The sequence below is a fragment of the Lemur catta genome, chromosome 7, assembly GCF_020740605.2.
Source record: "Lemur catta isolate mLemCat1 chromosome 7, mLemCat1.pri, whole genome shotgun sequence".
Taxonomy (NCBI): Eukaryota; Metazoa; Chordata; class Mammalia; order Primates; family Lemuridae; genus Lemur; species Lemur catta.
In genome coordinates this window covers 105,282,711-105,297,747 of record NC_059134.1, presented here as the reverse complement: position 1 = coordinate 105,297,747, position 15,037 = coordinate 105,282,711, and the positions used below count along the sequence as shown (strand labels likewise).

The 15,037-nt window shown below is 39.1% G+C and overlaps 1 protein-coding gene across 1 annotated transcript in view; it reads left to right on the top strand.

Moving 5' to 3' along the window:
* Positions 1-15,037, top strand: part of C7H11orf80 (chromosome 7 C11orf80 homolog) — a 76,260-nt gene that overhangs the window by 55,666 nt on the left and 5,557 nt on the right. Inside the window, exons 11-13 of the mRNA XM_045558381.1 lie at positions 327-448; positions 1,237-1,347; positions 3,928-4,026. Of these exons, the coding sequence (XP_045414337.1) occupies positions 327-448; positions 1,237-1,347; positions 3,928-4,026 (332 nt within the window). The remainder of the gene's footprint in view (positions 1-326; positions 449-1,236; positions 1,348-3,927; positions 4,027-15,037) is intronic.

Sequence of the window (15,037 nt, the reverse complement as noted above, 5' to 3'; positions counted from 1 at the left end):
CTCCTCTCCTCTGGCAGTCACCAGTATCGTTGTTTCTAGTATGTGGTGTTAATAGATATTTCCGATGGGATCCCTCATTTGTTTCTTCAAAAATAATGTCATTCCTCCCTTTAATTTTCCTGAGCTTTCTTTCATTTATAAGTGAGAATTGGGTGGGTTTGTAAGTTGCTGGGAGGTTTTGTCTTTAAAAAGTAATTATTTGTGGACAGGTAATGGCCTTTTCTTCCAAGAAGTGTCTTTCCCACTCCCAGCTCTGACTCAGAGCACATGCAGTCTTGAAGGAGCCGCCCTCGCTCATGGTTTACTGACATTCTTCCTCCCTATAGGAGTCCAGACTTTGCTCACTGCTCATCTCACTGCCATCCTCATGGAGAGCCACAGTGTAGTACAAGATTCCATCCAGCTCACTGTGGACCAGGTCTTGGAGCAGCATCACCAGGCTGCCAAGGTAATAAGAAATTCACAGCCTCCTTTCTCCTACTCTCTAAGAAAAAGATAGTATATAGCAGGCAGGGCCTAAGAGCGCTTCCTCCCTTAATGCCCCTTCCTTTCCTCTTCTGTCGCCTGGGGTGATCTTGTAACACTGCATCTAGCCTAGGAACTCAAGCTTTCAGTGAGGTGGGCCACTGTAACCAGCTTGCTTAGTCTTACCTCCTAGTAGGTGGGTTTGAGTAAATAGGAAAATAACTAATAGAGAAACATGACTGATAAAGCACTTCTCCCTCATCTGTATATCTCCTCTTCCCACACATACTTCTGGAGCTGCTGTGTCACTAAATCTTACATTCTTCCCTTATTTTCCTAATTCTTTATAGCACCACTTTCTCTTTTTACTTGAATTTCTGAATTCATCCATCCTGTGTACTTTTGGTAACACATTTCTCCCTTCATATGGCCCCCTATTCAGGGAAAAAACAACCACACTAAGAAAGCAAAACTTAAAGCTTTTTTAAAAAAATAATGTATCTGTTTTATTGATTGATGTCTCCTTGCTTGTCGTTTCTGAATGTGTCTGTGTCAATAAGTCATCTCTATGAAAGGAGAGAACATTTTAAAAATTTGTTTTAATCCCTAAGTGTCATGATGTAAAGATGTGTCATGATCTCAGTATGTATTGTTGATAGAAGGGAAGAATTGTTGAAATCCTACCCTGCCTGAAATCTTTGGGCCCTCTGGGATTCTCTGAGCCGGCAGCTTGGCATTAGTGCAGTCTCCTCTCATGTGTTATGTGTCCAGGCTCATCAGAAACTGCAGGCCTCACTCGCGGTGGCTGTGAATTCCATCATGAGTGTTGTGACTGGAAGCACCTGCGGCAGTTTCCGAACGATGTGTCTCCAGGCCCTTCAGGTTAGCAGGGGATTGGGGATGCTGAAGTGCCCACTGCCTTTGTAACATGCACTGTGCTTTTAGAAACATTATTTTATTTGCTCTTACTGTGATCCTACATAGTACCAGGCCTATTTTGTAACATGCACTGTGCTTTTAGAAACATTATTTTATTTGCTCTTACTGTGATCCTACATAGTACCAGGCCTAAATGTTTTAAGAAATAATGTGTTGAATGAATAGTATAGTAGTGTGTATACTCTTTTATAAATGAGAAAACAAGTTATTGAAGATTTCTACTTCCCTTAGGTCACATAGCTAGTTAAGAGGAAAGCTAGGATTACATCAGTGATTTCCAGTTCTTTGTTGGACAATGCTCTGCTACCTCATCGTGATAGAATACATTGGAAATAACTGAGCAACCTTAAGTATCAACCTTAAGTATGTGACGGTATAGAATGGTGTAAACAGTCTTGGAATCAGAGGCTTAGGTTCACATCCTGACCCATTTACTTACTAGCTATGTGGACTTATGCCTGTATTTAACTTCTCTAAGCCCCACCTACAAATTGGAAAAAATATTAATAGTACCTCACAGCATTATTATGAGTGTGAGGACTACATGCGTGCTATGGTCTGAATGTTTGTATCTCCCCAAAATTCATATGTTGAAATCCTAGGGCCGGGCGCGGTGGCTCACGCCTGTGATCCTAACACTCTGGGAGGCCGAGGCGGGTGGATCGCTCGAGGTCAGGAGTTCGAGACCAGCCTGAGCAAGAGCGAGACCCCGTCTCTACTAAAAAAATAGAAATTATCTGGCCAACTAAAATATATATAGAAAAAATTAACCGGGCATGGTGGCGCATGCCTGTAGTCCCAGCTACTCGGGAGGCTGAGGCAGTAGGATCGCTTAAGCCCAGGAGTTTGAGGTTGCTGTGAGCTAGGCTGATGCCACGGCACTCACTCTAGCCAGGGCAACAAAGTGACACTCTGTCTCAAAAAAAAAAAAAAAAGAAAGAAAGAAATCCTAACCCCAGCCCCAAGGTGATGGTATTAGGAGGCTTGGGGCCTTTGGGAGATGATTAGGTCATTAGGGTCCACCCTCATGAATGGGGTTAGTGCTCTTATAAAAGAGGCCCAAGAGAGACCCTTGCCTCTCTGCTACGTGAGGACACAGGGAGAAGTAGGCAGTCTGCAACACAGAAGAGGGCCCTCACCAGAACCCGACCATGCTGGCACCTTGATCTCAGACTTCCAGCCTCCAGGATTGTGAGAAATAAATTTTCATTGTTTATAACCCACCCAGCCTATGGTAATTTGTTGTAGCAGCAAAAAGGAATAAGACAGTGGGAAAGTGTGTGGCATATGATAGGTTCTCAATGTTAGCTTCTTTTCTGCCTTTTAGGAATGTGTGCTGACCAACTGGTATTAATATTATCAACGGGGAACACATTAGTTCCATGTCTCTTGCTTCAGTTTTTTGTCCTTTTTTTTTCTGGAAAGATAGTATAACACATACACACAACTTGAAATAACAGCCAATAAATTTTATCACCATTTAAAATTTTTGCTTATCCCATACATAATTATAACCAAAGCATTCTATTTTCTTATATAATTTGATATTTTTCCCTGTTTCAACAGTTTTAGAATTTTGTTTCAGTTAACTAATATTCCACTATAGTATTTTTTATCTAATTTAATAAACCATTCCTCTGTTAGACATTTAAATTGTTTACAGTGTGTTTGTTGATATAAATAGTGCTTCAGCAATACCTTTATATGATACCTTCTTTTGAATTATTTCCTAGAATAAATTTCTGTAGATGGAGTTGCAGATAAAAGAGTTTAACACCTTTATAAGCTAATGCATTTTGTCATAGCTTCAGCTTTCCAGGTCATGTAGCTAGCACAGGGTAGAGAGAGAACTCTGTATTGGGAATTTGAATTATGCATTAAAGCCCTAACTTTTGTACTAAATAGCTGTGAGATCTTGGGAGAGTCACTTCTCCTTTTGGAATTTAAATTTTCTCATCTATAAAATTAGTGTGTTGCATTAGGTGATTATTCTCATCCCCTTTAACTCTAATATCCTACAATTCTGTATTAAAAAGTAGAAGGCTATGACCCATTCCCTGTGGGTGCAAACTATGTTCTTTTGTCCCTCTCCTCCCTAAAAGGCTTATCTGAGGAAAAGTTCTCATATCAGCCTCTGTTGTTCAGTGGACCTCTGCTCTCTTGGAAACTTGTTTTACAGAAGAGTAGTTTATATAACGCCTTCATAAATAGATGGATCTCTGGGGTATTTATCTCCTACAGAGATAGGAGAACAAAGACCTTGTTTGAAGGATCTTGCTTAGGTGACGGAATTGGGAAGACATACAGGAGCCTCAACCACCTAACTCATGCCCAGTATCCCAAGCCTTCTCTCTTCCTTTCCTGCCTTCATAGAAACAAAAGAAACCCCTGACGCCATGTGAGCAATACCAGTGGTTTGCCTTCCTGTCTGCCTCATCCTCTCCCTACATAAACTTCTATGAATACTTCTCCCTTGCTTTCTAGTACTGGAACTCAGCATGTTCTATCTCTGGTTCATTGTAGGCAGCTGACACACAGGAGTTTGGGACCAAACTGTACAAAGTATTTCATGAGGTCACCCAGCACCGATTTCTTCACCACTGTTCATGTGAGGTGAAGCAGGTAAGTGTAAACTAATAATTAGTAATTTGGTAGAAACCTTCCATTTTGGTATGTGGGGATCCTGAATTCAGGGTGGGTAGGTGCCAGTGTTTTAGACTGCACGATCTGAGGTTAGCCTCTCAGCAAGGAAGTCTGTGGTTCAGAAAAACTTTATAGAACATAGTATTACATAGAGGTTAAGCGCATGGTTAGACATTGCCTGAATTCCATTTTGTCACTAACTAGTTGTTGGCATTATTGTGGCAGTTATTTAACCTTTCTAAGCCTCAGTTTCTTTATCAGTAAAATAGGAATGAGGCATATCTAAAATGATTGTTGTGAGGCCAGGCATGGTGGCCCATACCTATAATCCCAGCACTTTGGGAAGCTGACACAGGAAGATCGCTTAAGGCCAAGAGTTCGAGGCCAGCCTGGGCAACATAGCAAGACCCTGTCTCTACAAAACATTCTTCTAAAAATCAGCTGGGCGTAGTGGCACACACCTGTAGTCCTATCTACTTGGGAGGCTGAGAAAGAAGGATCACTTGAGCTCAGAAATTTGAGGTTGCAGTGAGCTATGTTTGGGTCACTGCACTTCAGCCTGGGCAACGGAGTGAGATCTTGTCTCTTAAATAAAAATAATTGTTGTGAATTTTGAATAAGATTATGTAAAGTGCTAAGCACATAGCTACTGTTATAATGGGGTGATGTGGTAGGATTCTTATGTTTAGTTTTGACTAATGAAAAATACATTTTTTCTGTTTACCTTTTTGGATGTAGGAGATCTAGAGTTTCTTTTTTAAAAAATAGCCTTTCTTTTTTTATACCAAGAAAGCAAAGGCAAGTAGACTTTCATTAGCTGGGGTCTCTACTCTTAAGGATGTCAAATAGCTTTGGCTGGTTTTGTGGTAGTCTCCTCTGATGAGTAGAGGGAAATCATAGCTAGGAAATTCTGATATTTCCAGATTCTAGGTGTAGCTAGTAGTAGTGTTCTAACTGAACCCCACTTTTCTAGCTCTCTTAGCTCCAGTCTGTAGGATTGACTTATCTGGAACTAAAGTATAGGATGAATAAATGAGAAGTTAAGGATGAAATAATCATACAGTGGCTGCTGGCCACAATGGAGTAACAGGGACCAGATATACCCTCCTGCCCAAAATTAAAAAAGAAAATCCAGATACGACATATGAAACGATGGCTCTTAAGACATTGGACATCAGGCAACAAATGGGATAGTCATTCCTGAGAGATGGAAAACAAATTATTTTTGTTTCATTGAACAAAATGATGATTACCCCAGCGCACTGTCTAGACAAAGTACGGAGGCCATGGAACAGGGAGAAGGAATCCAGGCAAAGTTTGGTGGTCTCCCTAAGTTGAATAGTTGGAGCTGGGGAATCCAGGGATACCAGGGCAGCTAAAGTTTTCAGAGCAGAGTACCAAAGAGGAGAGAGCTGCACTGAGAATTCTGTATGTCTGCAGAGGGTCTGACCCCTCTACTGTTCAGTTGAGTACTGATCAGATCATTCATGTGGAGGAATAATCCAGGTAAAGAGCCATTCAGATTAGAGGGAACAATATGTGGAGCTTATACAGGTCCAGGAGTAGTGACTGTTCCTATCTATCAGTGGAAAAACACCCTCATAATGTATGGAGCATTAGGCAGAAAACTAAGAAGAGTCTTGCCTTGGGAATGGAGAAAAAGATTAATGTACAATAAACACTCCTCTGGTTTTGTCTAATAAAGCTTAAAAACAGAAGCAAGATCCAAAAGGATCAAAGTATTTCCAAGTAATTCAACAGCATGACAGAACAAAGTTCAAAATTATTTATAGGAATACAAAAATATCCAGCACCCACCAAGATAATATTCACAGTGCCTTTCTTCCAATCAAACATTAACAGGCTTGCTAAACAGCAGGAGAAAATAAAGAAAAAACTTAATCATACCTAATCCAGAACTGACACAACAGATAGTAGACAAAGACATTAAAAGACTTACTGTTATTACTTTTTTTCTTTTCTTTTTTTTTATGGAGACAGGATCTTGCTCTGTTCCCCGGGGCTAAAATGCAGCAGCGGCATCATAGCTCACTGCAACCTCAGACTCCCAGACTCAAGCAATCCTCCTGCCTCAGCCTCTTAGCTCAGTAGCTGGGACTACACCTGGCTAATTTTTCTGTTTTTTGTAGAGATAGGGTCTCAGGCTGGTCTCAAACTCATGGCCTCGAACATTGTTATTATTTTCGATATGCCATAATTTTTATTGCAGTTTGGCCATTTTTATTTATTTATTTATTTATTTATTTATTTATTTTGAGACAGAGTCTCACTCTGTTGCCTGGGCTGTAGTGCCATGGCGTCAGCCTAGCTCACAGCAACCTCAAACTCCAGGGCTCAAGTAATCCTCCTGCCTCAGCCTCCCAAGTAGCTGGGACTACAGGCATGTACCACCATGCCCGGCTAAGTTTATATATATGTATATACAAACATATATATATATATATATATATGTTTTTAGCTGTCCGTATAATTTCTTTTCTATTTTTAGTAGAGACGGGGTCTCGCTCTTGCTCAGGCTGGTCTCGAACTCCTGAGCTCAAACAATCCGCCCGCCTCTGCCTCCCAGAGTGCTAGGATTACAGGCGTGAGCCACCACGCCCGGCCAGTTTGGCCATTTTTGTGAAGGTGGGGAGTTAGATCTCAAAAACAATGTTCCATTTAAGGATCTTTTATAGAGAAATTACCATCACGACTGATATTCAAAATATCTTTATTGTTGCAAGACTCAAATGGTAAACATAAAACTCCACTTATTCAGTAGTGTATGTATACTCAGTGGAAAACAAAAAAGCATTAATGAGAGCTATTTCTTTTCAGAAGATATACAGGTAACAGGAGTGAACACTGAGGTACTAGAATAAGTTGATGACACAGATAACACAACTTAATCGGCTTTCCTCTTGGGGTGGGGGATTAAACTTATTACCAAAAACAGTGCTTTTAATGCATAGTGTTCTATCTCTGCTGCCACATCACAGAAATAGGCTTGCCAGGGCCTATACATGAATGCTACAGCCTCACAGACTGCAATCAAGTGCAACTATTAATGTAAATAATACTTAATAAAGCTTACCATCTGACCAGTGGATGATACTTTCAAGGCATTCAATTAGCTTATCTTTTGCAATATTCTAAGATTTTGACGTTGACAGTCACATTAATTGCAGTGCTTGCTGCAAGGGATATAGCCAGTTGTTCTGGCTAAAATATGACGGGAAGGCATTCCGTACTAAACAGTCTAGCAGCAGTCACTGATGGCCTGCTTAAATTAATGATATATCTCCTTCATTCATTGTGTTGGAAGGGCCCAGTGAAAAGGGGAGAAAGAAAAAAACCAAAACCTAATACTATTCCAATTGACTGAGCTAGAAAAATGGAAGCTCCTTAAGATCTAGATGGCACTTGACTATCATTTATAAGAGTTTTCTTTTAAGTGAAGCTAATACATTGCCCCCATAAAAACAGTTATTATTATAACTGTATTCCATGTATTCAGGAAGCAAGAGGAAAGATTGTATAGAGATGTGGAAAGTATAAAAAAAAGACCCAAAATAGCTAGGTGCAGTGGTACATGCCTGTAGTCCCAGCTACTTAGGATGCTGAGGTGGGAGAATCATTTGAACCCAGGAGTTCAAAGCCAGTATGGGCAACATAGACTCGATCTCTTAAAAATAAAAAAGCCCCACCAAATAAACTTTTAGAGATGAAAACTACAATGTCTAAGATGAAACTTATACTGAATAGTAATAATGGCATATTAGACACTTAAGGAAAAATACATAGCAATAGAAACTGTCCTAAATGAAACACAGAGATTAAAAAACAACTAAAAATAAGTAAATACGTAATAAAATATCAGTGAGCTATGGGGAAATTTCAAGTAGCCTGATATGTATGTAATTGGACAATCTAAATGAAAAAGGAGGCATGGGGAACAGAAAGTATGTTTGAAGAAATGATGACCGAAGTTTTTCCAGATTTTATGAAATCTGTAAACCCACAGATCTAATAACCTCAATGAGCTCCAAGCCCAAGAAACATAAAGAAAGCTACACCAAGGCACATAATAATTAAGTTGGTTAAAACCAGTGGTAAAGAGGAAATCTTAAACATAGACAGAGGGGGAAAAACCCATGTTATGTACAAGGAAACAAAGATAAGAAGTAGAGCACATTTCTTGTTGGAAACTGTAAGCTAGAAGAAAATGGAGCACAATCTTTACAGTATTAGAGAGAAAAAAACAACTCTTAGCCTAGAATTTTTTACCCAGCAAAAATATCTGTAAAAACAAAGATGAGGCCAGGTGCGGTGGCTCACGCTTATAATCCCAACACTTTAGGAGGCTGAGACAGGAGGATTGCTGGAGGCCAGGAGTTTGAGACCAGCCTAAGCAACACAGTGTGACCCCATCTCAACAAAAAAAAAAAGAAAAAGAAAAATTAGCTGGTTGTGGTAATGCACACCTGTAGTCCCAGCTACTCGGGAGGCTAAGGCAGGAGGATCACTTGAGCTCAGGAGTTTGAGACTGCAGAGAGCTATGATTGTGCCATTGCACTCTACCTGGGGTGATACACAAAGACCCTGTCTCAAAAAAAAAAAAAAGATGAAATAAAGATATTTTTCTAACATATAAAATATGAAAGAATTAATTATCAGCAGATAAGAAATGTAAAGGAAATTCTTAAAGCAGAAAGAAAAGTGATACCAGATAGAAACTTGGATCTACACAAAGGAATGAAGAACACTGGAAATGGTAACTACATAGATAAATAGAAAGATTTTTTTTGTTATTTAAATCCCTTTAAAACATAATTGACTTTTTAAAGCAAAATAGTGACAATGTATTGTAAGGTTTATGACCTGTGTAGAAGTAAAATATATGACAATAACAACAAAAAGACCAGGAGGAGAGAACTGGAAATGTGCTATTGTAAGGTCTTACACTATATGTGGAGTGATATGCTATTACTTGAAGATAGACTGATAAGTTGAAGATAAAAAGAACCATTAAAATAACAAAAGAAAGAGTTATAACTAAAAAGCCAAGAAAGGAGATAAAATAGAACCATAAAAAATACTCAACCCAAAAGAAGGCAGAAAATGAAAAAAAGGGAACAAAGAACAGATGAGACAAAAAGAAAACAAGTATCAAGGTGATATATTTGCTTGAGGCCAGGAGTTTGAGACCAGCCTGGACAACATAGTGCAACCCCATCTCTATAAAAACAAACAAAAAAGATGATATATTTAAACCTCATCATATCAATTATGCATTAAATGTAAATGGTCCAGCTGGATGAGGCCACTCATACCTGTAATCCTAGCACTTTGGGGGGCCGAGGCAGGAGGACTGCTTGAGTCCAGGAGTTCTAGATCAGCCCTAGCAAGAGCGAGACCCCATCTCTACAAAAAAATAAAATAATTAGCCAGGTGTGGTAGTGCATGCCTATAGTCCCAGCTACTTGGGAAGCTGAAGCAGGAGGATTGCTTGAGCCCAGGGGTTTGAGGTTGCAGTGAGCTATGATGACGCCACTGCACTCTAGCCTCGGTGACAGAGTAAGACTCTTGTCTCAAAAAAAGAAAATGTAAATGGTCTAAACAACTCAATTAAAAGGCAGAGATTGTTAGAGTGGATAAAGAAGCAAGAACCAACTATGCAGTCTACAAGAATCCCACTTTAAATAAAAAGAAAAAATAAAAAGTAAAAAAATGGGAAAAGATATGCCATGTTTATACTAATAGAGCTGGAAAAGCTATATTAATATCAGACAAAGTAGATTTTAGAGCAAAGAATATTACCAGGGATAAAGAGGGTTATTTCATAATAATGATGAATTCATCATGAAGACAATAGTCTTAAACATTCATGCACCTTTTAAGAGAGCTTTAAAATACATGACACAAAAATAATAGAACTGTAAGGAGAAATAGACAAATCCACAATTGTATCTGGAGATTTCAACATTCTTTTCCTAATAATTGATAGGACAAGTAGACAGAAAATCAGTAAGTTTGTAGAAGTCTTGAACAATGCTATCAATCGATTTGACCTAACTGACATTTATAAAAACAGCCTGTTCAACCACAGAAGAATATACATTCTTTTCAAGTGCACAAGGAACTTTTAACAAGATAGACCATATTCTAAGCCATTAGATGTCTCAGTATATTTAAAAGGTTCCAAGTCATACAAAGTATGTTTTTAAACATAGTAGAATCATTAAAGTAAAATCTATAACAGATATCTAGAAAATTCCAAAATATTTGGAAACTAAATGACACACTTACAAATAACCCATGGATTAAACACAAAATTAAAAGGGAAATTAGAAATAATTTAATTAAATGGAAATGCAAATTATCAAAATTTGTGGGATGTAGCTAATGCTGCAATGAGAGGGGAAAATGCCTGTGTTAGAAAAAGTCTCAAATCAGTGACATCACCTTCAAACTTAAACAGGAATAAGAGCAAATTAAACAGAAGAAATGAAAAAATAAAAATCAGAGTGGAAGTCAGTAAAATACAAAATGGAAAAAACAATGGAGAAAAATCAATGAAACCTGGGACTTGGATCAGAGTGGCAATGAAAATAAAATCTAGTGAAAAATAAACAAAAAAAAAATAGACAAAAAATAAAAAGAATAAAAGAAACTAAAAGGTGGTTCACTGAGAAGACTAAAAACGTTGATAAACATTTAGCCAGACTAATCAGAATAAAAAAGAGAGGGTACAAATTGCCACTGTCAGAAATTAGAGACGTGGCATCAGATATTAAAAAGATTATCAGGGATATTATGTACAACTTTATTGCAGTAAATTTGACAACTTAGATGATAAATTCCTTAAGAGCTATGAATTTAAAAGGTTCACTCAAGAAGAAGAAATACTTCTATAATATGCCTGATAGCTCTGTATCTGTTAAAGAAATTGAATTTTTAGTTAAATTCTTACCACAGTATCCAGAATGTATAAAGAACTCTCAAAACTCATTAATAAGAAAACAACCCAATTTTTTAAATGGGCAAAGATTTGAACACACACTTCAGAAAAGAAAATACAGATACAAAAATGACAAACATACAGGAAAGGTGTTCAACATCATTAGTCATTATGAAAATGAGAATAAAAACTACAATGAGATACCATTTCACATCCAGTTGGAATAAAAAGACTGACCATAGCAAGTGTTGACAAGGATGTGGAGGAACTGAAATTCACATACCCAGCTTGTGGGAATGAAAATGGTACAACCACTTTGGAAAACAATGTGGCCTTCCTTAAAATGGTAAATATACACCTATCATATGACCTAGCTTTTACACTCCTAGGTATTTACCCAAGAGAAATGAAAGCGTATATCCACACAAAGACTTGTACACTAATGTTCCTGGCACCTTTATTTGTTGTAGCCAAAAACTGGAAACAGCCCAATGTTAGTCAACAGGTAAACCACAACAAATTGTAGTATATCCATATATTGCAACACTACTCAGCAATAAAAGGAATGAACTGCTGATTCACACAGTGACATGGATGAATCTCTGAATAGCTGACCTCAATGAAGAAATCCAGAAATAAATAAAAGAGTACATTCTATTTGATTGCATTTATATAAAATTCTATAAAATGCTAACTATAGTTACAGGTTAGTGGCTGCTTGAGGATGAGAGGTGAGAGAGTTGAAGGGAATGATTATAAAGGGCAGCAGGAAGCTTTTGAGGGTGTTGGATGTGTTCATTAACTTGACTGTGGCGATGCTGTGTGTCAGAACTTATAAAATTGTATTATATATATTCATTATATATGTAGTTTACCGTATGTCAGTTGTATCTCAGTAGTTTTTATAAAAAATTATGGACACTGTTTCTGAGAGAATGAGTAACAAGGCCTTTAGCACTTCCTCTACATCGTCTCTCCCCCTCCTACTGCTGCTTGCCTGATTGGACGGGGAAGTTTAGGCACCCAGGAATCATGGCATCTCATGGAGTCGCCCATCCTCCTCTTCAGTGTAGCTAGAAAGGCATAGAGCAGCAGTAAACCCCTATAAATGCCCCCTTCGCCACACCCTTTTTCATGGCTATAGAGTACCTTCTAGGATACACCTTCCTAGGAATGTGTTTGCTTTTCCTTTCAGCTGGTTCACCACAAGTACTCTCACCAGTTTTCCTCCAACTTGGAAAGCTGCTGCCCATACCTTGAGCAAATAGAACTAAAACCCATGGTATCGGTTCCCTAGGAATGCTGTAAGAAATTACCATAAACTTGATGGCTTAAAAACAACCAAAATTTATTCTTTCACAGTTCTGGAGGCCAGACTCCCTCTGGAGGCTCTGGGGGAGAATCCATCCTTGTCTATTCTAGCGTCTTGTGGAAGATGTTCCTTGGCTCGTGGCTTGCATACCTCTAATCTCTATCTCCATCTTCACATAACTTTTCTCCTCTGTCCAATCTCCCTCTGCCTTTCTCTTGTAAGTACAGTTGTCAATGGATTCAGGGCCCACTGTAATTCCAGGATGATCCCATCTTGAGATCCCTAATTACATCTGCAAATGTGATACTTTTCCCAAATAAGCTCATATTCACAGGTTCTGGGGATTAGGACTAGGACATACGCGGGGGCGGGTGGGGGGGGGCTACAGATCAATTCACTACAGCCATCCACATCTTCAGCTTTCTACGGATAGGTTCAGGGTAAGGCATGTGCCATTATCATAGGACCTGGGATATATGGACAGAAAAAGACTCCTTGGGATCTAGGAGTGTTTCAGCCTATGAAGTCCTTTTGCTTGGGCCTCTCTGATATCCAATCATTTATCACAAAGAAATGATCTGACCTCTTTTACCCTACTCTTTTGCTATAACAACAGCTCATAGCCTTAGGGCCATTCATAGCCCAGTTAACTTGGCAGATGGCTACTGAACTCAAGGTGTTACCAGCAGTCATAGGTCTTTGAAGGAAGTAGCATTACTAATCAGTGCCAAGATTTCAACTTTAACCTCCACAAAGATGTTATGTGTTAGGTATTAGTTTTCTCATTTTATATATAGATGAGGAAACTGGTTACAGAACTTTCATCATTTGCCCAGAGTCACATAGCCAGTAAGTTTAAGGCTAGGATTTGTACTGAGATTTCCTCGTTCTGAAGCTTACTAACATTGTTACCATATAGGATTTTGCTGCTATACACTATAGGGGCCTAAGCCCAGGGAAGATAAGTGATCCAGGGCCTTGAGTAGAAACTGCTGCTTCTACTCGAGATCATGTTTCCCTCTGGTAATGGCCATGTAGTTATAAATAATTTGTTAGTGGCACAAGAGTGGCACCCAGTGGCTCCAGCTAAAACTACAAGGTCAAAGACAACCTCTGGGCCATTCCCTCAGTTTCCATTTCTAAACAGGAAAGGTAGAATCACTGACCTCTAGGTTAACCTAAACAGAGAATAAAACCATCTGTAGCTATTATATAGTTTGTTGAGAAATGGAAGAAATGAAAGAATGTGTATTTCAAGTTTTATAGAGTTTATTCAGGGAAAGGTTGTAAAGGAATGGAGTTTCTTTTTTTAGAGACAGAGTCTCCTCCTGTCACCCAGGCTGGAGTGCAGTGGCTAGTTGCAGGTGCAATCATAGCACACCATAGCCTCAAACTCCTGGGCTCAAGTGATCCTCCTGCCTCAGCCTCCTGGGTAGTTGAAACTACACACATGTACCACCACACACAGCCAGAAGTGGAGATTTTAAGTCTGGGTGTTCGAACAGAGACAGTGGGCCAAGGAAGGGGAGTGGGCAAGATAGTACTCTAGGGCTGCTGTCCCCAACCCTGGGGCCTGGGACTGGTACCAGTCCATGGCCGGTTAGGAACCCAACCACACAGCAGGAGGTGAGTGGCAGTTGAGCAAGCAAAGCTTCATCTGTATTTACAGCAGCTCTCCATCACTCACCATTTCCACCCCCTATCCCTGGGTCTGTGGAAAAATTGTCTTCCATGAAACCAGTCCCTGGTGCCAAAAAGGTTGTGGACCACTGCTCTAGGACTTAAGTATCACAGATGTATGTAGGGACAGAGAACTTAAACCCAGAATGAGCAGGAACAGTAACAGGGAGGTAGTTTTCTAGGTGTTTGCCAGAGGTTAAACTAGAATTAAATGTCCTGTAGAGTGGTAAGTCCAAGGAGGTGTATCCCAAAGACAGGGCTGTCTCATCTGCAGGATCAGGTGATGAATCAAGGGTGCGAAAGGCTTCCACAGGACTCAGAGCTGTATATCTCAATGCGGGGGATTCCTTGGCAAGACTGATTTCAAGATAGGAGAAAGGTTTATCTATTACATGAGATTTTCCAACCAAAAGTATTAAAAAAAGTTTTCTCTCAAAGAAAAAAAAATTTAGAAAATTTCCTAATACCATTTCTTTCTTCACAACTTTAGGGCCATCTTTGCCCCTTCAAGGTTTGTTGGAATGTAATTAACTTCAGAAATTAAAGCTTGTTTTGGTAAATAATATGTGACAGAAGACCTATTTGTTGAGATAGAATTCATATACCACAGAATTTACCATTTTAATGTGTCCAATTCAGTGGTTTTAAGTATATTCACGGTATTGTGCAGCCATCGCCACTAAGTTCCAGAAAGTGCCATCACACCATTAGCAGTACCTTTAGCAGTTAATCCCGGTTCCCCTCTCCCTCCAGCCCCTGGTAACCACTAATCTAATTTCCTTCTCTATGGATTTGCCTATTCTGGATATTTCATATAAATGGAACCATACAGTATGTGGCCTTTATGTCACTTCTTTCATTTAGCATGTTTCCAAGGTTCATCCATGTTGTAGCATGTAATAATCCTTCATTCATTTTATGGCTGAATAATATTCCGTTGTATAGATAGACCACATTTTGTTTATCCATTCACTGGCTGATGAACACTTTAGTTTTTCCCCACTTTTTGGCTGTTATGAATAATGCTGCTCTGAACA